Source organism: Gymnoscopelus braueri, assembly GCF_963280865.1.
Source record: "Gymnoscopelus braueri genome assembly, chromosome: 22".
Classification (NCBI taxonomy): domain Eukaryota; kingdom Metazoa; phylum Chordata; class Actinopteri; order Myctophiformes; family Myctophidae; genus Gymnoscopelus; species Gymnoscopelus braueri.
The window spans coordinates 3,284,150-3,308,264 of record NC_137624.1 but is presented as its reverse complement, the minus strand read 5'-3'; the positions used below and the strand labels follow the sequence as shown (position 1 = coordinate 3,308,264).

Here is a 24,115-nt window from a genome sequence, read left to right as displayed (position 1 = left end):
CCAATGTAGTTATTATTTAGTAACAAGGCTCTTGCTAATACTTTTCATTGGTTCACTAATTATAAAACCCACACTTAACTGCTTTCACTTTCACTTAATTTATATTTTTCTTCAAAATAAAAGAAAAAAGCAGATCTGCAAGCTTGCGCCGTGAGGTGTTGCGAGCAGGCAGCTCGGCTATTTTTGCGTATTTGTGTGTGACTCTGTACTGTAGTATGACAAAGAAGGGTGTTAACCCTTCAAGACCGGGAAACCATCTGTCATTTTTTTTATGTCTTTGGCTATTCAAAAATAGCAGATCTACAAGCTCACAGCGCGGCACCAAGTGCCGCGCTATGAGCTTGTAGATCTGCTATTTTTGAAAAAATGTGAAAATGTGTGCAAATCTTTGAATAAATAGGCTATATATAGTTTTAAGCGATCATTTTAACTCAAATCTTTGCGTCTGGGGATTCTACAAGTGTCTTCTAAATTGCTGTTGCTATATAATATCAGTGGTTCTCAAACTTTTTTCATGTCAAGGACCTATTTTGGCCGCAGATTTTGGTCGCTTTAAAAAATATATATATATATATATATTCAAAAATGTGCACACATTTTCACAATTTTTCAAAAAATAGCAGATCTACAAGCTCGTAGCGCGGCACCGAGTGACGCGCTACGAGCTTGTAGATCTGCTATTTTTGAATAGCCAAATAAATCTTAAAATGACACAGATGCGTTCCCGGTCTAAATGGGTTAATGTATGAGAAAGACATTAAACATTAAAAGTGGAAATATGAAGATACAAGGTTTCTGCCCAAAACAGCAAAGCGACGTTAAGTTAATGTTGATACCACTGCCATTCTCATGGATATCTGAAATACCTGAAACTGCTCGTATTATAATGTAATTTATCTCTAGTAATATATGAAAATCTGACTTGTTTTTAATCTTGTTCACCTTGTTTTGTTTTCTATTTTACTTCCCTTTCCTGGCAACGACAACACGACAGACCACCTCGCATGAAGAAAACATGTCACCCGCTTCTGTCCAACCTGTAAGCCTGAGATGTGACGATAAAAAGTTGATTCTGGATTCTGAACACTTAACGGTAACAGAGTAAAAAAAAAATCTATCGCGGGTCTTGGTACAAAAGGTTCTCAAACTCGTAGCAGTGTTGTGCTCATTGGCAGACAGTCCACAAGCCCCCCTGCAAACAGCACATGCATACAAACTAGCTCCGCATGGAAAACGTGTTTTTTAGCCGTTTTTTTTTACCTGTAGCCCTCGCCTCCTCAGAATGCTGGACTGGTCCATGACACCCAGCAGGCACACGCTAGGAACATGCTTTCTTACCGGCACCGAGCACAGCCATGCTGCACTGTGCCGTGTGTCTGGGGTAGAGACTCCCTCACCACTCCCCTCCTTTCCCCTCTCCCCTCCCCTCTCCCCTCCCCCTATTCCCCTCTCCTTCCTCTCCTCCATTCCCCTCTACCCTCTATTCCCCTCTCCTTCCTCTCCTCTCTATTCCTCTCTCCTCTCCTCACTCCCCTCCTCTCCCCTCACTCCCCTCCTCTCCCCCACTCCCCTGCTCTCCTCTCCTCTCACTCCCCTCTCCCCTCACTCCCCTCCTCTCCTCTCCCCTCACTCCCTTCCTCTCCCCCATTCCCCTCCTCCACTCCCCTCCCCTCCTCTCCTCACTCCCCTCCTCTCCTCACTCCCCTCCCTCCCTCCCTCCCCTCCTCTCCCCCCTCACTCCCCTCCTCTCTCTCCTCTCCTCTCACTCCCCTCACTCCCCTCCTCTCCCTCACTCCCCTCCTCTCCCCCACTCCCCTCCTCTCCCCTCCTCCCCTTCTCTCCCCCACTCCCCTTCTCTCCCCCACTCCCCTCTCCCTCCCCTCCCTCACTCACTCACCTCCTCTCATCCACTCCCCCACTCCACTCCCCTCATCTCCTCCACTCCACTACTCTCCTCTACCCCCCCTCCTCACTGAAGTGGTTAAAGTATGTTTTAAAATAATAAGCTAAATATGTAAAGTAATTGGTAACTAAAGCGGTCAAATCATATTTGTTTCTGAGAACTGGTGGAGTAAAGTATTAGTTATCAAAAATGTGGAAACATTCAAGTAAAGTACATCAGCATTGTACTTTAAGTAATAGTACTTGAGTAAATGTACTTAGTTACTCCCACCCTTTCAGATTAAATGTGATCTTAGCAGCTGCTAAATGCTTCCACCACAAACTGATGTGATTGGAGGAGATGAGGTCAGCTGACCACCTTCCTCTGATTACACTCCCCTGTTACTTCAGGACAGAGAGAGAGAGAGAGAGAGAGAGAGAGAGAGAGAGAGAGAGAGAGAGAGGGGGGAGAAAAGAGAGAAAGCAAGAGAGAGATAGAGAGAAAGAGCGGAAGAGCGAGAGAGATAGAGGGAGAGACAGAAAGATAAGAGAGAGAGAAAGAGAGGGAGAGGGGGAGAGAGAGTGGTGGGGGTGAGAGAGGGCGAGAGAGAGAGAGAGAGAGAGAGGAAGAGGGGAAAATCGAGAGAGAGAGGGGCAAGAGAAAGGGCAAGGACAGCCAGGAAGGATAAAAACGGCACTTCTAATTCAGCGCAGCGAGAGTGTGTGTGTGTACACACTCGCGCTGGGGGTCAACAAGGGCCCCCAAGACTCATTTCTCTGGGGTTTTCAGTTATCTTCCGTGTGTGTTTGAATGCGCGCGCGCGCGTGCGTGCGTGCGTGCGTGTGCGCGTGCGTGTATGCGGCATGTATATATCCTGCATACAGACAGCATTGTTCTGCCTCAACCTGTGTAACAATGAACTTCCACTTCCTGTTAAAGAGTGTGTCCATCTGCAGCGTTGATGATGTCATTAATGACTCATTACATTTAATTGTCATTCAGGACAAAGACAAGAGCCCCCCCCACCCCCCCACCCCCCCGGTCTAGGAAACCTTGTATGTCCAAAACCCTTCCTTTTTTAACAACTATTCTACAAAGATCTACAAGCGACACTTTTGTATGGCGAAGTAGGACATAAATGTATGGGAAAAAAACACGGAGATATGAGGTTTCTGCCCGACAGCGACGATGTACAACAGTGTTCAATGATAGTGGTGAGCAATGGGACACAATATAAGCACTGGGCAGCACTAAGAGCAAGTGAAGGACCTCTTCTTAATGTAAAACAGGTCTACAGCGCCTTTCACATTGAGCATTGAGCGTCCACACTGATGCAGCTATGATACGTCCTGTAAACAGTGGCACCAAACGCGCTGCGCTGTCTAATTAGTCTAATAGGCTCTATGCACAGCAACCGTATTGGAAAGAAATCGGGTCGCTTCCTTGCTTCCTTCACAGGTGTTACCAATGATACTAATGAAGGCTCTGTTCCATTCTGGTCAAACAGAGTCAGAAAGTTATTTTGGAGGAAAAGGGGCCAACGTGAGGTGCCATCGTCAAATGAGCATTAGTGAGGAACGAGTCAATAAAGACAGGTTGAAAATGGGTGAAGTGCTCCTTTAAGTGAATACTCAGGATTTCACATTGTATTGATTACAACTCATTCTGTCACCTTGGAAATCAGCAGGATTGTGTTTTGTTTCCTCCCCCCCCCCCCCCCCAGTCAGACAGTGACCTCTCACTCACCCCCTCCACATTAGCATTTAGAAAAGTTATTTTCAAAATACCACGGCCGCCAATTCCATCCTACAATTTCACACTCTTGCTTCAGTGGGTTTCCTCTTTGCCTCTCGGCCTTCTCTGCACCCTCCAACTCCCCTCTCTCTCTCCCTGGCCTGGTGTTCATTTCCATTCAGTGTGGCAGGCAGCTCTGGGTGAATATTAAGTAATCCAGCCCCTTACTGCTAATCTGCAGCCGAGCTCGATGATTTCAGTTAGCAAGCGTGGACCAGAATGATGTCTATAGCTTCAAACGCTGCTTGAACGATAGGTTAGTGCAGGGGTTTGGCAACCTTATGCACGGGTGCCAACATTGGCATAGGGATGAAATCACTGGCACACTGGCATAAGTGTGGGAGAGATGATTTTTTGGTTTACAATAAAATGCAGGCAATTAAAATAAGTTCTCTCACGTCTGTATTCAAATTGCATCCTGCATCAGTAAAAGTATCAATGCTGCAATGTAGAAGTACTCTGTTACTATAGTAAAAGTCCGGAATTAAAAATGGACTTGAGTAAAAGTACAAAAGTATCGGTATCAAAATGTACTTAAAGTACCAAAAGTAAAAGTACTAAAATGTTTGAAAATGTATAAAATAGGGCTAAAGTGGTTAATGTATGTTTTATAATATAATAATTGATAATTGCAAAGTAAGTAGTAAGTCAAGTTTTCAAATAATTGTATAGTGGAGTAAAAGTACAATGTTTGCATCTGAGTTGTAGTGGAGTAGAAGTAAAAGAAAAACACACCTCAGAATTGTACTTAAGTACAGTACTTGAGTACATGTACTTAGTTACTTTACAACACTGCATAAACGTAACATACTTCAGCACTGCCTCTCTCCCCCCTCGCAGTGTGAATGAGTTATATTCCTGTGAGAAAATAACTTTGTATTACATTAAACTGACTTCGCTTCACTGCTCAGTGAAAAGAACCTCCACTTTGAAGTGTGAATGAGAGGATGAGAAGTTATTGCGAACGCAGCGGAAGGAGGCGCGCCGAAGGCGCGCCTCCGCGCAAGTGGAGCATACTATGAAACCGTGCTCGGCTTGTGTGTGTCTCTGGGTCTCTGTGTGCACTGCCTGTGTGCACTGCCTGTGTGCAGCTCCTCTGAGATAAGTAAATGTCCAATTTAGACGTACCATACATCAAATGAAAGGTCTTTGAAAACTGAACACACCTGTCAAGGTTGCGTTTAAGCCCGCCCCTTCCCCCGGAAGCCACGCCCCGGAGAAGGCTCCTAAAAACTCCCCATTGAAACCCCATGTTAAATGAAAAGTGCCCGAATCGCTCCCAAACTTTTTCTACCCCCCCTAAGTGGGGGTCTACGAACAAATACATCGGGCTCGGATTTTGGCTCCGCCCCCCGGAAGTGGGTGAAACAGGCACTTCAAACACTTTGTTGAATTGTTCAAAAACATTCCAAGTTTTTTTTTTGTGAATTTGTATTTTTCTAAGATGCTCCTTTTAACGCAGATTTTTTTTGAAAAAAAAAAAAAAAAAATTATTGGTTACTTTTTTTTCAATATTTTTTTTCATTCTTTTTTTTCTTTTTTTGCGTTCGCTTACCGCGTTCGCGCGTCTTACTTGTATTATGTCCTCTGTAGTAGTGGTTCTCTAAGTGAGGTTCGGGGACCCCCAGGGGTCCTTGAGGGAGTTCCAAGGGGTCCCCAGCTAAATGATGGATAGTTAGGAATGGACCCTTATGGGTCTGTAACTCTGAGAGTGTACAAATGGAACCAAATGGACCCTGACAGGTCCATTTGGTTCCATTTGTACACACTCAGAGTTAAATTAACATAGATTTTACAACATAAATTGGGGTCCCAGAGATAGAAATGCCTCTTTGACTGCCAGAGTATATTCATAATATCCCATAGTACCCAGTGCCAGCGATTTTCGTATTTTATAAACTTTTCAACCGGTCACAGAAATTGTATATCCATTATGATCCATCGTCTGATCGTGTGTGTAAACAAAGACGATCCAGCCCCCAGAGGGTTAAGTTTTCAGAGGCGAGCTGTCGTGGTAGTTTTTCACCCACGCAGCCAGGCTGCAGGCACCATATACCGGCAATAATGCACGTATTTCCCACCTCCCCAGCTGGCCACAGAGCATTTATATATATTATGATCGCGTGTCAGACCGTTGGTAAACACAAAGGGGATAACTGTTCGTCGTCCAGAGAAAAGAAATTATAACCGGAGCTTTCCGTTCGTTTTTTATACCGTGTGAGTTAACTGGTTTTGCCCTGGTTTTGGCTAGACATCAAATTTTTCAAGATAAAACCGGAAACAGGAAACGGATGACGCTATTTCCGCATCCGGGTGAGTGGAAAGTGAGTAGAAAGGGAACCTGATGACGGATGTTACAGAGAACAGCACGATCGTTTATTAAACAATTAAAAAGCTAATCGACGCGTTTTCGAGTCAATGGCACTGTGGACCAAGTACCAATCGACTCGAAAACGCGTCCATGGCAGTAAAAGAGTTGAATGGGGGTCCGTAGCATAATGCATGTCAAAGTGGGGGTCCTTGAAATGAAAATGGTTGAGAATCACTGCTATAGAGCCGTAAAAATGTTCTCTTATGGGGGTCCCTGGCATATATTTTCAAATGGGGGTCCGCGGGCTAATAAGTGTCAATTTTGAGAACCACTGCTCTATAGCAGTGGTTCTAGGGGTGTGCCGATACACTAATTTCACGAAACGATACGATACGATATTGGGCTCACAACTTTTCGATACGCACTTTTGTATTATGAAAATATATGGGGGAGAAAAAAAGCAAATGCAAACAAATAATTCGGTTTTTGCATTATTCAGAAATGCAAACTTTTTAAGCTACAATAGCCGTTTTGAATCCAAATAGGGCAATAGTGTGACACCTGACCCGAAAAAAAACAACATATTGTCACCCTTTTCATCTCGGGGCTGTCTGCATGCCTGATTATTATTATTGTAAAAAAAGAAAATCAAAACGATATTTTTTTCCCCCAAAACGATACATATCGTCACGAAAACGTATCGCGATATATCGCGGGACGATATATCGGCACACCCCTAAGTGGTTCCCAAACGTTTCAGGCCACAACCCCCCCAAAATAATCCTATTTTAACTGGGGACCCCCCACCCTGACAATCACTTGGACTTGTAGGAGTTGAGGCATTACATTTAGTTTGACTCGGTTCCACAAGTAAATATTGTGAAAATAGCCCATCTACATGCTCAACACAATTTTTGCCTCTTTCTTAGTTAATGTCTGACAATTTGGCCAATGCTTATAGTATAGTTTGTTGATTACTTTTGACACAGTATTGGTCTTATTTTTATTTTAGAGGTATGTAAAAGGTGCTTAAATTGTCACTTTAGAAATGTGCAGATGCCCTGTATACACTTATACGATTATGTTGGTTTGCTGACTGTTGAGTGAGAAAACAATGTCGCACATTAAGCACAAATCATTTGGGGGACCCCCACTGCTGGAGGGAAGGACTGTTGTTCTTATTCAACAGGTGGAACTGCCCCTGCAATGTAAAGTAAGCTGAAACAAAGTCATCATACAGCACATAAGCCCAAAGCCTGCCTATGGTTCGCTAAGTCTTTCAGTAAACAAATCAGATTTGCACAGTGTGGGGCCACCTTTGTGTGTAGATGGCACCCAGCCATGAAGTGAGCGCGAAATTCTATTCTATACCAAAGACTAGAACTACTGTGACGGTCAGTGGTGGGAAAAAGTACTCAAAAACTCTGTTACAAGTACAAGTCCAGAACTAAAAATGTACTTGAGTAAAAGTATAAAAGTATTGGCATCAAAATGTTCTTAAAGTAACAAAAGTAAAAGTGCTAAAATGTTTGAATGTTTTGAAAATAGCCGATCTACAAGCTCAGAACGCGTCGCGATGCAACGCGTTGTGAGCTTGTAGATCGGCTATTTTCAAATAGCCTATGTATAAAATAGGGCTAAAGTGGTTAATGTATGTTTCATAATACCATCATTTATATCTGAAAAGTAACTAAAGTTCTCAAATAATTGTAGTGAAGTAAAAGTACAATATTTGCCTCTGAGATGTAGTGGAGTAAAAGTAAAAGTATTGGAAATTGGAAATACTCAAATAAAGTACAAATACCTCAACATTTTACTTAGGTACAGTACTTAACCCATTTAGACCTGAGGCCGATTCTAAAAAACCCTTCTAAATCCTGACCTAAGTTTTCTGAAAAACTTTAAATATTTATTCAAAGATTACAACAAATGTATGTTGCTATATACTGTACATAGCAACAACAACCCCAAAAGGGGTTCCCGTCCTGAAAGGTATAGTTACAAATAGGGGTTCCCGCCCAAAATGGGTTAAGTAAATGTACTTAGTTACTTTCCACCACTGGTGACGGTATGGTATCATGTGGACTTCACGTCTGCCACACAATTACAATACCAGTGGTTCTCAAAGTTTTAATTTCAAGGACTGTAATGGACCCGCAGTGGGGTTTTCCATGGTCACAATGTGTTGTCCTTATTATTGTTATTTTGAAGGGTTTCCTGTCCAAACGTCAGGTCTCCGTGACTTATTTTGAAGGGTTTCCTGCCTACAGGAACTCAGCCTTAAAGTGTTGGCACTGATTAGAATGTAATTCACCTGGTTCTGACGCCCAGTATGAGGCTGAATATGGCAGCAGTACAATAAAACTGGCAAACTGGCAAACTTCACAGGTGTTACCAATGATGCTAATTAGGGTTGTGTTCCATTCTGGTGGTAGAGGATTAAGGACGGCATAAACAAAAAGAAAATGTTGTTTGATATGGACCACGGCACGGACGGTCAAGGAACGGACGGACAAACGGACAAACAGGAATGACGTGAGTTTCCTTGATCGTTTAGAACGGTGGTTCTCAACCAGTGGTCAGGGGTCCACCAGTGGTCCTTGAGGGGTTTCCAGGTCCCAGCTAAATGATGGAGAGTTGGTATAACCAATGGACCATTATAGATCTTTAACTCTTGAGTTGTTGATATATTATTGTGTATTAATTGATTATGTATTTTATGCTTCTTGTCCAGTTTCTACGTTGAGTACTGAAATAAGTCTTCACCCTTTAATGGCCTTAACAGACCTGTAAGGGTCCATTTAGAACAAGGAATCTGAAATCGTTAAGGAACCGGAATCGTTAAAATCCTAAAGGATCCCGACCCTAGAGGAGAGGAGAGGAATAAAGGAGATGAGAGGAGAGGAGGGGAGAGGAGGAGATGAGAGGAGAGGAGGGGAGAGGAGGAGAGGAGAGGAATAGAGAGGAGAGGAGAGGAGAGGAGAGGAGAGGAGAGGAGAGGAGAGGAGAGGAGAGGAGAGGCCTTGCTTTATCAGGGCAAGAAGCAACCTGTGGATACTCTATGGTGGGTTACTTTACTTTAAGGGTAGCCTGTTTCATTTACATCTCAGCTTTCTGCCTCTGTATACAATGTCAACATCAAATAATTTATGATATATGATAATATAGACTCTATGACTCTCTCTGGTGACTTCTGATTTCCGGGATTCAGTACAAGGTCATTATTGACTCGGACAGCTAAGCCCATCAGAATGTAAATATGCATAACGGTCATACAAGTATAGAAATATTAACCATTAAGACCTGAAGCCGATTCTACAGATCTTCTAAATCCCAACAGTGTTCTGAAAAGCTAATGTTTCTATATCAGTGGTGCTCAAACTTTTTCATGTCAAGGACCCCCAAAGTGATATGCATTTGGCCACCGACCTCTCAAAATATGTTGTTCCAGGGACCCCCAGAAGCAAAGACTTATAAATATATATATATATATATATATATATATATATATATATATATATATATATATATATATATATATATATATATATATATATTAAAAGATGTGCACACGTTTTCAAAAATAGCAGATCTACAAGCTCGTATATCTGCTATTTGAATAGCCAAAGTGTAAAATAATTATTTTGTAGTTCAAATAAAAAAATGACACGGATGCGTTCCAGGTCTTAATGGGTTAAACAAATAATATATTTTTAATAAAGAATAATGACAACAATAAATTAGCTATTGAACGTAAATAATAGGAAACGCATTTTTCTGACTTTCCATGTGGTGAACAATTAGCATAATAATTCATATTTATTAGGATATGATATATTCATCTTTACAAGTCAAATGGTTTATTGCCTAAAACCAAATCCATTTAATTAACACCAACAGTATTCCACTACCACTTAAAACCCTATGTACTTCACTGACTGGGGTCCCACCCCCCCCTACTCTACACCACTGGTTCTAAACGTAGGGTCCGGGGACCACCAGGGGTCCAAATGGACCCTTAACTCTTTGACTGCGGACGACGCGATAACGCGTCAAGTGCTACTTTGTCCAGTTGGCCGTCGACGCGTTCGACGCGCTTGACGCGCGTTCATTGTTTAATCTCTGATTGCGCTATGCTGCTTAATATTCAATGTTATTCTCGAGTTCCACTTACTTCACGGACATCTGCATCCGGTTTCATGGCCTGGATTCCGTTTCCGGTTTTTGATTTTTTTCCCCAGTCATTTTCGTCCAAAATAGGTAAATAAACGGGTTTTCACACGGTATAACGGACAAACGGACAGGTTCTCTTCTATAATCTATGGTCTGGGTGACGATCAGTCATCGCCGTCGTGTATCACATCGTAATTTTCGCTGATCAAAACAATCTGGGACGACGTCACGTCCGTTTTCATGTTTTTCCTTGTCTAATCTATCAAGAAGGGTGAGAGAGACCCAACGACATGATCAAGCTGTCATGTGCTGCTCTCTAGTGGCGGATTTGTGCTGGGTCTTTAAATTGTGTCCCCTTAAATTATTTTCATGAGAAAAATTCAAAATATAAAAATAAAAAAACACAAATTGCTGGCACTGGGGGAGTACTTTATGAAAATACTCTGGCAGTCAAAGAGTTAAAAGGTCTGTAACTGTGAGTGTAGTACAAATGGAACCAAATGGGTCCATGTAAATGTATTATCTGTTTATCAAAGAGCTGGAGAGACAGGGAGACTCCTGTTACTGAATAAACACTCAATAGCACTATCAGAATATAGTGCTTTAACCTTTTAACAAAAAATATTTAAATTTTAACCAAAAAATATCACTTACACTCAGTGGTGGAAAAAGTATTCACGTACGGAATAAGTAAAACGTCCGGAATTCAAAAGTTACTTGAGTAAAAGGCGTCAAAATGTACCAAAAGTAAATGTACTCATTATGCAAAATGTCCCATTTCAAGTTTTCTTTGAAAAAAGCAGATCTACAAGCTCACAATGTGTCGCATCACGACGCATTGTGAGCTTGTAGATCGTCTATTTTCAAATGGCCAAAATGTATATAGGGCTGAAGTGGTTAATGTATGTTTTGTAATAATAATCAAAGTCTACAAAGTAACTAGCAACTAAAGTTTTCAAATAATTGTAGTGGAGTAAAAGTGCAATATTCGCCTCTGAGATGTAGTGGAGTAGAAGTCAAGTATTGGAAATTGGAAACACTCAAGTAAAGCACAAATACCTCAACATTATTTAAAAAAAAAATGTTTACAGTACTTGAGTAAATGTACTTTGTTACTTTATACCACTGCTTACCCTACCTTTAAAATGACATCTCTACAAATAAAAGCATGTTTGTGGCTCAAACGATGCGCCGACACAACCTTCTTGAGTAGAGGACATTGGTGTCCTCTCTGCTCAAAAGCCACAGACACGAGGATTATGACGGTCTTATCACCACGTCGTGCCTGAAGGAGAACAATTGATTTTCTGTCAAAGAGCGTCAGGGTGGAGAAATGCTCCACACTCGAGACGGAGAGAGCGGCGAGACCGCGGGGCACGACCTGACACGTACGAAGGTGGACGAAAAAAGACAAACAATAACGGTATGTGTGGAGCACGGTGGAGGCCCAGGATGGCTGACAAGTGGAGAATGGGTCTTAACCCCATTAAGACCGGAAAGGGAGCGCAATATGTGTAATTTAAGATGTCTTTGGCTATTAAAAAATAGCCGATCTACAAGCTCATAGCGTGCCACCGAGTGCCGCGCTATGAGCTTGTAGATCTGCTTTTTATTTATTTTTAATCGTGAAACTTTGTGCAAATCTTTGAATATATATATATACATTTTTAACTCAAATCTTTGCTTCTGGGGGTCCCTGGAACAACATATTTTGAGATGGGGGTCCGCGGCCAAATACATATAATGCTGGGGGTCCTTGACATGAAAAAGTTTGAGAACCACTGATATAGCAACAAGTTTAAAAAAAAAACTGTTAGGATTTAGAAGACATTTGTAGAATCCCCAGAAGCGATCGCTTAAAAAAATTATATATTATTCAAAAGATTTACACAAACTTACACGATAAAAGTCCTGAGGCCGATTCTACAAATGCCTTCTAAATCAGTCGTTCTCTAAACTTTTTCGTGCCAAGGACCGCCCAAAATGATTATGTATTTGTTAGAAAAATTCTACATTATTCAACATTTTTCAAACACTTTCAAGAGGCTTGTAGATCTGCTATTTTTGAGAGCCACTGTTCTAAATCTAAGAGTTTTCTGAAAAACGTATGTTGCCATATATGTATATATAGCTAAAATATAAAATGACACAGATGCATTCCTGGTTTTAATGGGTTAACTATTCGAACCCCAGCATCCGTATACTGGGCCAGCATCCGTATACTGGAGAACATTGGCCATACATATCCAATCTACAGGAGCCTGTAAATGAACTTTTTAATAAAACTAATTTAATCTGGCTATGCTCGTTTTTAGCGAGTTTAATTTTTTTTGCATTATTGCAAAAGACAAATAAAGTAATTGATGTTATGGCTGTTTTGTACACGGTCCAGTGGTAGCAGAGGAATTTAGACGAATAAGATGAACAAATAGGGGATTCCCAAATTTTAGGGGATTTTTGTTTTTCCTCCTCAAGCGTTCCAATTTCACCTGCTTCCTGGCTGAAGAGCTCTCCAAATATCACACACTCTTAATTAAGTACACACCGGGGGGGAATTTTAGATTTGCAATTCTTATCCTTTGGTTTTGTTAGGAAATGATGTGAGTTTTGCAATCATTTAAAAGTCAATTCCTTTTTTACAAGCTACAAGCTCACATTTTGATTGAATATTTTATTAAAGGGATTCTAGGCAAGTTCAGAGATCAAAAAAAGAAAAAAACGGTTGTCAAACAGTTAGTACCGTTGACAACCCCTTCAGCCAATCAGCAGTTCAATCCCCTTCAGCCAATGAGCAGCTCCTTTTCCCCATCTCCAGCCAATATGACGCAGGGGGACTTTAGAAGGGGCCATGCCGAAAATAGGTTGCTTTATTCGGATACATACGTGTCACTGCCCGCCCCTGCCGGTTCTATGATTATTATTTTTTAATAGGCTCTGTCATGATTAATTGACCACATACATGAAGTTAAACAACTAAATTCTATCCAAACGATATCTTAAAAGTAAATTCCGTGCCTCAAAAAAGAAGTTTGAGAGTGTTTTAAAAACGAAAGTAAAAAGTAAAAACTGCCCACAGAAAACAATGGCGGCTCGTTCCATTTTTGTCGGCTGCACTCGGTTCCATTCGGTTTCACTCGAACAGTTCACACGGACATTCCGTGCATTTACGTCCCGGACAAACATAAACTCTAGGGAAAATACGGATTTCAGAAAGAGGACTGTGTTTCAATGCAGGAAAACACCCCAGCATCATTATATAGTGGCTGATAGAGGGGAAAAAATCCAAAATATATATATATATAAATATGTTTAAAATGTAGGCTTAATGTTGCCTAGAATCCCTTTAACCGTTTGAGAATAGTACAGAGGTACGACTTCACAATAATTGTTAAAAAGGTCTAGGGGCTTGTTGCCATTGTGGTCCCGTGTATTCAATTAAACAACGCGTCGCAAGTTACTATTCCACACATAGTTGGTACAAACTGCCTTTTATTTACATTTTCAGCCTAAATACTGACGGCCAAGAGTTACGTAAGTGAGTGATAGTAAACAGTGGCTTGTTGTTGATAGTAGCATGGGAGGATGTTGATGTAAAGGATGAAAAGGAAAGGCTGAATACATTAAAGTGAACCCCACAAAGAGAGGAGAGAGAGGAGAGGGGTTGTGGGACCCCCAGGACTTTCAGGGTGCATAGAACGTGTTGCAGGGGGACCCCCAGACTTTTTGGGAGGCAAAAAGGCTGAACGTCGTAACAGTGGTTCTCAAAGTGGGGGGAAATGAGTTAATATAGCCTCAAAACCACTTTAACACTACAATACTGAAAAAAATTAAATAGGCAATATACAAGTTCTCTAAGAGTCGCGTTGTCGCATTGTGAACTTGTAGATCGGCTATAACAAGTCTTAAATTTTTTTTTTGCTAAATTGTAAATGTTTTGGAAACATTTTAACAAGACAAATCTGGTAGCAATGGCTCAGAGCATGGGGTTATACCAAACTATTCCATGGCAAGGTCCCCAAGTGGACATAACCAACGGCTTCCCCCCCTATCGTGAAATGGCTTTCTAAAAATGTAATTAAATAAGTAGGTGGACAAAGTACCACATACTCTTGCTCAAATGTGAGTCAACTACGAAGAGAAAGTTGCTCTGTCAAATTCTTACTCGAGTTACTTTACTGGAGTAATTGCTATGTGAGTATGCAAAAGTGCATGTTTTTAAAATAACACCTACGCAAAAGTACAAAATAAATTTTCCTTTCTAATTTCAATGCATCGCTGTATTAAATATCATCTGATATTTTCACTATTTTTAAAACCGGGCTTAAAGGAGTAGTTCACCCCAAAAATGTAGATTTTTTTTGTTTTTGTCGCATTCCTATTAAGCCAATAATTTGATGACCGGCGGAGACTCTGGTAGAGTTTCTTACCGGAGACTCCACCGGTTATAAAATGATTGGCTTAGAAATGCAACAAAAAAATCTCCATAAATTCAAAGCTTCATGGGGTGTGTAATTGATAGGAAATAAGTCATTTTTTGGGTGAACTACTTCTTTAAGTGATTAAGTCATAATGCACAGTGCGTGTTCCCTTCCTAGAAATGTAGTTTCAATCCTGTCTCCTGTCTATTTAATTTAATGTTGCCATCAATATAATTCAATTCCTCCACTTTTCACCTACCTCTGTCTGCAGTATACTGGTCCTATATCATATTATGCTTTTGCTTTGTTCACACTAAGCATATGCTACAGGAGTCAAACATAGAATATTTGTCTTTGAAATGTAGTGGAGTGAAAGTATCCACAAATACAAATACTCAAGTAAAGTACGGAGACTCAACTAATTTAAGTGCAATACTCAAACACTAAAATGCTGGTATCGGCGAGTATGCCAGTCTATGCCACTCCGATAACACGTAATCATTTATCACATATATGATATTTCATTTACAGTAATGTTTTTGAATGCTTCAGTTGATGTTGCACGTTTATTTTATACTCTTACTGTACTGTTTACAGTATTGTTTCAATAACTTGTAGCTGCACAAGTTCATAAAAATAACAGCTACTCGTAGCTGTTACTTAACTCACAGGTGTTACCAATGACACTAATGAAGGCTCTATTCCATTTAGTTAGACCCTCCAGAAAAACGCGGGCAAAAATCCTTGATTATGCGGGCTAAAATCCTTGATCATGCGGGCTAAAATCCATGATTATGCAGACTAAAATCCTTGATTATGCGGGCTAAAATCCTTGATTATGCAGGCTAAAATCCTTGATTATGCGGGCTAAAATCCTTGATTTTGCAATAATATTTTTTATGTGATTTTATGCTGTGATCCATTTGTACACTCTCAGAGTTACAGACCAGTCAAGGTCCATTTGGAACCCCCTAAAGGGAGTCCCGGGACCCCACTTTGAGAACCGCTGTTCTAGATATATTTTTTTATTACACACTGGTATCGGATCGGTACTCAGTTATCTCGAAATCGTTAAGAAAAAAACTGTATCGGTACATCTCTAGTCTATATAACTCACTCATTTTGCCAGAACCGTTATGCCTAACGGTACGTATACCAGGATACAATCACCACGACCACCGTTTTCTATCTGACAAAATCTAAAAAAAACTGTACAGTGGAGAAGAAATTGGTCCCCTGGCGAATGTTAAAAAAATATAAAAAAACAATCACAGTTGGGTCTACTTCAGGGTTTTCTCAAGGTTGAATGATTCACCGCCTCTTTAAAAGAAAGCTGTGGGCATTACTGTAGCGTCTATTGTACCATAGAATAATGGCAAAACCAGATGGATACAAAAGATTTGGACTGACAAGACACACACACACACACACGTTTGTATTACTATACCTTTGAGGACATCAACATTTTGGACAACATTTGATTTTATGAAAGCCATTTGTAATCAATTTAGCCGTTTTTAATCGTAAGCGTAAAGCCGAAAAATGGCATCTCCAAACATATTTTTTCAACCATAAAACATGTTTTTTTCCTGTGAAGACCAAGAAAATGGTCCTCACACGGTCTATTTCTCACATTATATTATACTTGTGGGGACATTTGATCACAAGTACAGTATCACAAACACACACACACACACACAGAACATTATGCGCATAATACTGTAGCTACCGCATTAGGGCCGTCCTTGACTAAAGACATTTGCAGTCGACTAATAGTCACAGGAATTTGTTGACTAGTTGACTAGTTCAGTGGAGTCTCAAAGTGGGGTCCGGGGACCCCCAGGGGTCTTTGAGGGGGTTCAAGAAAATGAGATAATGTAGCTTCAAAATCAGCTATTGATAATAGCCGAAGCTTTAAAAAAAAATCTGGCATTTGGAATATTGTTTAAAATAGTTTAACAACACAAACCTTACAGTATATATGGGGGTCCCTGGCCCAAAATCATTTCAGATGGGGGTCCGCGGGCCATATACATGTTAATTTGGGGGGGTCCTTGACATGAAAACGATTGAGAGCCACTGGCTCTAGGGGTCGGTCGTTCCGGAGGTTTCCCTATCTTTAGATAGAGTCAGCGCTCAGAATACCTCTCTGGCCGGCAGCCCTCTAAGAACTAATGTATGCTCTATTTTTATTTATTCATTAACCTTTATATTTATCCAGGTCAGTGTTTACTGAACCCAAACGCTCTTTTTCAGCAACGCCCTGCTTCACAGATGTGTGCTACATTGTCGCACGCTGAAACTAGCCAATGTGCAAGCTTGTAGATCTGCTATTTTTGAAACATTTCAGAAAAACATCGAAAATGTTTGAAAATTGTTGAATAATGAAAAATGTTTCCTTAGCACGAATCTTCTCTTCTGGGGGTCCGCGGCCAAATTACATATCAATTTGGGGGGTCCTTGACATGAAAAACAGTGACGTAAGCTACCTTCTACTGTACTTCCAAACACCCACAGAAATACATCGGCGCCCTCCAGTGGTCAGAAAACAAATTCAGCGTTTTGTACCATTTCTACATTCCAACCAAGAGCTGTGTGTTTATGATGACACCGTTATCTCACATCATTTCCAACAACACCATCCCATAGTCTGAAATCACAGAGAATCATTTGTAATCCTCGTACCTCCACACGCAAAGACAGAAGTGTGTACTTGTTGTTCTGAAGAGTCCACACACACACACACACACACACACACACACACACACACCTAAGGATAAGGCTTATGCATTCTGACAGGTCAGGAAGCAGCGTATGTACCGTACCTGCTTGAAGGTAAGGGGGGGGGGGGGCAAACAGGAAGTATTTACCTGGTTGAAGGTTACCAGGTTGAAGGTAAGGGAGGGGGAGCAAAACAGGAAGTATTTACCTGGTTGAAGATGAGGGAGGGGGCAGACTTCCCGAGCGTCTGTGACATGGCGCGGAGGTTCGACATCTCGGAGGACGAGGACGGCTGCCACGTTTGCTGCTGCCCGGCGTACGGAAGCAGGTACTTTCCTGTCGGAAAAAAGGAAAAGAAAAATCCTGTTGCCGACATGTAATGCAAACAGTACATCACCACTGACGGGCAGAAACCTTTTTTTTTTGAGAGAGAGAGAGAGAGAGAAGCCAATCATTTTTTTACCCCTTTTTCTCCTCAATTTAGTCGTTGTGCCAATTAATTCCTCCCCACACACATTTCTGTGTTGTCACTGCTGTCGTATCCTACTGACTCACCTGCCAGTGAGGAGCCCCCACCGGGAGGACGTAGGGCCTTCGTCCTACTCCTCCCGCCCAACACTCCCTGCTGACAGGTGCCGCCCACAGCCCGTGCTACGTGGAATGACCAATATCACCCTCCCCGCCCAAAACCGTTAGTCTTTTGAAAGTAGCAGACCTACCTGTAGATCTGCAATTTTTACTGTGGTTCTCAAACATTTTCTGTCAAGGACCACCAAATTGCTATATATTTGGCCACGGACCCCCATCTGAAAATGTTTTGTGCCAGGGACCCCATAAGAGAAGATTCGTGGGGGGAAAAAGTCGAAATGATTGAAAATCTTTTAAGCTGGGGACCTCCTGGAAACCACCCCAAAGGGTGACGTGATTGATTGATTGATTGATTGATTGATTGATTGATTGTCAAAAAAGGTGACTTGATTGATTGACAAAACTATTTGGCAATAATGACTAGGGCTGTCTGTCACCATTACAAAACAACATTTAAGTTGACGATTAATTGTCACACAAATAGTAAGTGTTTTTAGGCATTGAACATTGGAAAAAAAAAATCCGTTTGACTTTGAGGCTTGAGGCTTCGTAATAAAAAGTTGCACAGGTCAGATATGACAAGTAACCTTAATATATTACAAAGAAATTACTGACATACTTAATCATTTTATAATTTACCAAAACAAATGCGGAAATAGCAAGTGTAAGCTTGTACATCAGCTGTTTCCGCTATTTTAATATTTGAAAATGTGTGAATATTTCTCAACATGGAAACGATTATGCAAAATAATTGAATTCCAGGTTGTAAAGTAGTTTTGTAGTGAAAGCTAATCCCAGCTGTCTGCTCTGTTTATATGCATGAAGGTGAAAGCCTTTAACGTTAACCCTGTGAGGTCAGGAACAAATTAGGACAAAAGCACATGTAAACCAATTAACAGATGAGTGTCACTCTCGATCTGTACCGTACAACCTAGAGCAGGGGTCTTCAACGTTAGTCAGGCCAAGGACCCCTTAGCTGAGAGAGAGAGGTGAAGCAGGGACCCCCACAACATATTGTATACAATTGTGTTGCAGATTCATTTTGCAGATTAATATTTCATTTATTTCATAGATAGCTCACAGCATTATCATCAGTGTTACTTTTTTGGGTTTTTTTTTTCGTTAATCTTTTCTATGAATATGTTAATGTGTATTTTCAGATATTCATCCACTTAAACCCTCAATACTTTGTAAACCCAACCCTTTGGCTCTGTACTTGGTCTGCTCTCCCCCCTCCCCCGACACCAAATATGTTCGCCAAAAATAGCCGATCTACAAGCTCACAACGCGTCTGATCTTGTAGATCTGCTATTTTAGGCTATATGTTCCCCCCATAATACAGATACTAGGGTTCAAGTGGTTAATGAAAATGAAAAATCAGTCCCTGTCGCTCAAAGATTCGGCAGCCCGCCTGTAGTAACTCAGAGGATCCCCTAGGGGTCCCGGGCCCCCTGTTGAAGACCCCTGACCTAGACCTTACAGTAAAACACACATTTTGACAGCACAACCTACGCCTTACAGTAAAACACTCATAATAGGACTGAAAACAGGAAGTGAGGGAGGAAAACTGTGGTCCTTCCTTCCACAACCAACATGAAATAGCTTCCTGTCCAGAGCTCACCATATCCTAACAACAATAATATTACACCATACCCTGTTCTGACTTCAAATAAGGCAATTTGTTCATATTCATCTGTACATCAGTGTTGATTTCGTCGACTAAAACTATGATGAAAAATGTAACAAACTAAATAAAAACCAAGCTGCGATGACTAAAACTAAGACTAAATATAGTGACAATTTCGTCAACAAATAAAAACTAGACCAAAATGTTAGGGAGGGACTAGTGGAGAAGAGATCCAGTAGAACTAAAAGACAAGACATTTTATGTTTGGTTGCGCTCGGTTGTTGTGCTCTGAAAATAGCAGATCTACTTAAGCTCACAACGCGTCGCGCTGCGAGGCGTTGTGAGCTTGTAGATCTGCTATTTTCAGCATGCAACCAAGTGTAAAATCAGCCATTACGACGCCATCAAGGCACCGGCAAAATACATTTTAGTCAACTAAATCAACTGTAGATTCGACAAAAACAAACATTTCAGATGACTAAAACATGACTAAAACTGAATGGAATTTTATTCAAAAGACTAGGACTAAAACTAAATCAAAATCAACACTGCTGTACATGCATCCTACAGATGCCTGAAAACACTTAACCCAATTAAGACCTGAGGCCAATAGAGGGTACGCGCATGCTTAAAGTGAATGGCACATCGAGTGGCAAAGCGAGTGGCAAAGCAACATGCAAAGTGAGTTTAACATTGTTTAATGTTGTTTAATGCAATCAGATATGACTTTTCTGTTTGGATGCATGGGCTATCAAGGCCAGAAAGTATTTTTTTGACACTCAGTAGGCATTCCTGCATAACTTCCGGGTTTGATGATGATGTCACACGCATACCCTCTATTCTACAAATGTCTTCTAAATCCAAACAGTTTTCTGATAAACCTATGTTTCTATGTCAGTGGTTCTCAAACGTTTTCATGTCAAGGACCTCGAAAATGCTATGCATTTGGCCGCGGACCCCCATCTCAAAATATTTTCTTCCAGGGACCCCCAGAAGCAAAGATTTGAGTTAACGATGTTAGATTTAAAAAAAAGATGTATTCAAAGATTTGCGCACATTTTAAAGATTTTTCCAAATTAGCAAATCTACAAGCTCATAGTCACTTTGTGCCGCGCTGAGCTTGTAGATCTGTTATTTTTGAATGGCCAAAGTATATCCAAAATGACCAGATTTTAATGGGTTTAACGATGACAATGTGTGCACTCATTCATAGGAAGTGTGTGATTCCGTACCTGTAAGTGCACCCCCCAGGCTTCCTCGTCGGAGGCAGCTAACGTCCTCGCTGTGTTGCCGTCTGAACTTGAAAACGGCATGACTCAACTCTGGATTACTGCTCTTCATGTACAGGCTGCTGTCCAACTGCAAGGAGAAAAAAAAACATAGTCTGTGTTAATTTCGTTGACTAAAACTATGACGAAAAAACATTCGGCGACACATAAAAACTAGACTAAAATGTTTAGGGAGGGACGGGTGGAGAAGAGCTCCAGTAGAACTAAAAGACAAGTCATTTTATGTTTGGTGGCGCTCGGGTGTTGCGCTCTGAAAATGGCAGATCTACAAGCTCACAACACTTGCATATCTGATCATTAAAAACGCAAAAAACAAACAAAAAACATTTTAATGAAAGAAAGACATTATGACATGTATTCATGTATTTATTTATATATTTTTTTTAAAGAAGATAACCCAGGCTCACCCGTGGCTTTGCCCCTGCCTCGAACTAACAAATTAAATTAAGCCCTTAACAGTCACAACTTGTAGATCGGCTATTTTCGCCAAAGAGGCTTGGTGTAGATGGGAAAAAAAGAGCAGACCAAGTACAGAACCAACGGTCGAGATTACTAAGTATTGAGAGTTCAAGTCTGAAAATACTCATGCTATGTGTATTCTATGAAATCCACAGACAAAATCTACAACAAAATCGTATTCAATAATGTAGAGGGGGGAGGGGGGTCCCTAGCTTCATCTCTCTCTCAGCAAAGGGGTCCTTGGCCTGAAAAACTTCTGAGACCCCTGATTAAAACATATTTTTCAATGTGCATTGTTTTTTAACACTGTAGAAAAATTAGATACTGCCAAATATCTTTCTATTTTGAAATTACATCTTAAGGCCACAAGAGGGCTCCCTAGTAGCATTCACTAAAGCTATCTCACCCTACTCTTCATGTCCAAATAAGGACAAACAAACGATATAAAACAGGATTACTTGGACTTAAGATCAGACATTTAATAACAGAATGAATGATATTTACATAGATGAATTAAATTGTTGATAGCCATCCATTCAAGTTAGTGAAATGGCCATAATGATGATGTATAGAGATGAGTGAAATATGATTGATTGATTGATTGAATACTTTATTACATTAGAAATGTAAACAGAAAACAGAAGTACAGAAAACACAAAAAAAGGATAACACAAAAAAAAGTCCTGAGAACTTGTTTCCAGTGGTGGAAAAAGTATTCACAATTCTTTACTTCAGTAAAAGTATCAATTCTGCAATGTAGAAATACTCTGTTACAAGTAAAAGTCCGGAATTAAAAATGTGCTTGAGTAAAAGCACAAGAGTATTGGTATCAAAATGTACTTAAAATACCAAAACTAGAATGCACTTATTATGCAGAATGTCCAATTTCAGTTTTCAAAAACATACAAATCTTTTGAAAATAGACGATCTACAAGCTCACAATGAGTCACATCGCAACGCATTTGTGAGCTTGTAGATCGGCTAATTTCAGATGGCTGAAATGATATCAGGTTAATGTATGTCTTGCAATAATAATCAAAATCTACAAAGTAACTACTAACTAGTAACTAAAGTTTTCAAATTATTGTAGTGGAGTAAAAGTACAATATTTGCCTCTGAGATGTAGTGGAGTAGAAGTTAAAGTACTGAAAACTGGAGATATACTCCACTAAGGTAGAAATTCCTCAAAAGTGTACTTAAGCACAGTGCTTGAGTAAATGTACTTAATCAGATGACCACAATGGAAACCAGCGGTGGAAAGTAATTGAGTATCATCTGATGTTGATAGCACTGTTGGTCATGATTCATAAATAGGAGCATTGTCCTATTTGTAGTGGTCTTCAACAGGGGACATGTTGTGAATATGTCGTGATGTGTGCTTAGTTTTAATTTTTTCACTTGACTGTATATGTCTGGTTACTTTTTTTTATTTTGCTTTGTCTGTTTGGACATTAACCAGTAATGGGGGAGGGCGGATGTGGGGGTGGGGGGGGGGACAAAATGATATTTCCTCTGTCTACTGTGCTGAAAAAAGCTAAATAAACATAAAGGTTAAATCCTGGACCCCTAGAGGCTCTTTAGAGTTACTACAGCCAAATATTTGTGTGAAAACAGCTGATCTGGCCATTTTCAGCAAAAATTTGGTGTAGAGGGGGAACAAAAAGAGCAGACGAAGTATTGAGGGTTTAAGTCGTTAAATGTCTGAAAATACACTTAAAAAGTACAATATTTTTCTCTGAGATGTAGTGGAGTAGAAGTAAAAGTATAGAAAATTGGAAATACTCCAGTAAAGTTCAAATGCTCGTCTTTGCTCTGGAATGCAATGTTCTCAGTGGAACAGAGTGGGACGTTGTGAACATGGTTTCTTGACCCCCTGAACAGACTAGATATTAAGAGTTGTGGCTCGTTCTCCCCCCAGAGACCTGCATGGATGTAGTTTATCACAACGATCAGTGCTCGCTTCTCACAAACTTTCACATGTTCAACCCATCTGTGTTGCCGACACATGGCTGTAAACAGCCTGTTTTTTAACCCATAGAAATGGGGAAAGCATCTGTGTCATTTTAGCTGTGTGTGTGTGTGTGTGTGTGTGTGTGTGTGTGTGTGTGTGTGTGTGTGTGTGTGTGTTCACACTTGTTCACACTACAGCGTCACACGAAAGCATCAAAAGAAGCAGATCCACAAGCTCAAAACGTGTTTTGGGCTTGAGGATATGCTACCTTTGCAGTGTTTGAATTTGAATCCTGAAAAGTAACAGTTTCCTTTCCACCCGACATGATTTATAGAATCGGCCTCGGGTCTTAATGGGTTAAAGGAGCCAAAAACAGCATTACATGGAGAGATAATCATTTTAATTATGTTTTCCCATTGAACATTGGAACATAACATTTACTTATGGGCTTTGTGAACAAAAATTGCGCTCGGGTGGCGCAGTGTTAAAGTCCCTGCCCACCACCACGGAGGTTGTGGGTTCGAATCCACCGTGGTGCGGCTTTGTTGGGCGAACACAATTGGCCCGTGTTCGGGGGGAGGGAAGCCGGGCGGGGAGGGTGATATTGGTCATTGCACGTAATCCTAAGGGCTGTGGGGCGGCGTGTTGGGCGGGAGGAGTAGGACGAAGGTCCTACGTCCTCCCGGTGGGGGCTCCTCACTGGCAGGTGAGTCAGTAGGATACGACAGCAGTGACAACGCACCAAATTAGGTCATATTTAAAGCAGCACTATGTAACTTTTTTAACAACTATATAGCTTTACATGTTTAAGCAATAACAATCATCCTTCCGTAAATGGCACCAAGGCAGAACTGCCAGTCAAAGCAAAGACTGGCCAATCACAGCGTGTCCTCGCCGGACAT

General features: G+C 40.8%; 1 protein-coding gene across 3 annotated transcripts in view; it reads right to left on the bottom strand.

The window, feature by feature from the left end:
• The window catches only part of mast4 (microtubule associated serine/threonine kinase family member 4), a 161,793-nt gene that overhangs the window by 105,527 nt on the left and 32,151 nt on the right, over positions 1 to 24,115 (bottom strand). For 2 of the 3 annotated variants that reach the window (XM_080418562.1, XM_080418563.1), the window contains exons 3-4: positions 20,747 to 20,873; positions 17,508 to 17,635 (exon numbers count right to left, since the gene is read on the bottom strand). In XM_080418562.1, coding sequence (XP_080274688.1) covers positions 17,508 to 17,635; positions 20,747 to 20,873 — 255 coding nt within the window. Of the gene's footprint in view, positions 1 to 1,260; positions 1,366 to 17,507; positions 17,636 to 20,746; positions 20,874 to 24,115 lie in introns of those variants that run through there. The other variant, XM_080418564.1, reaches the window with a different exon arrangement.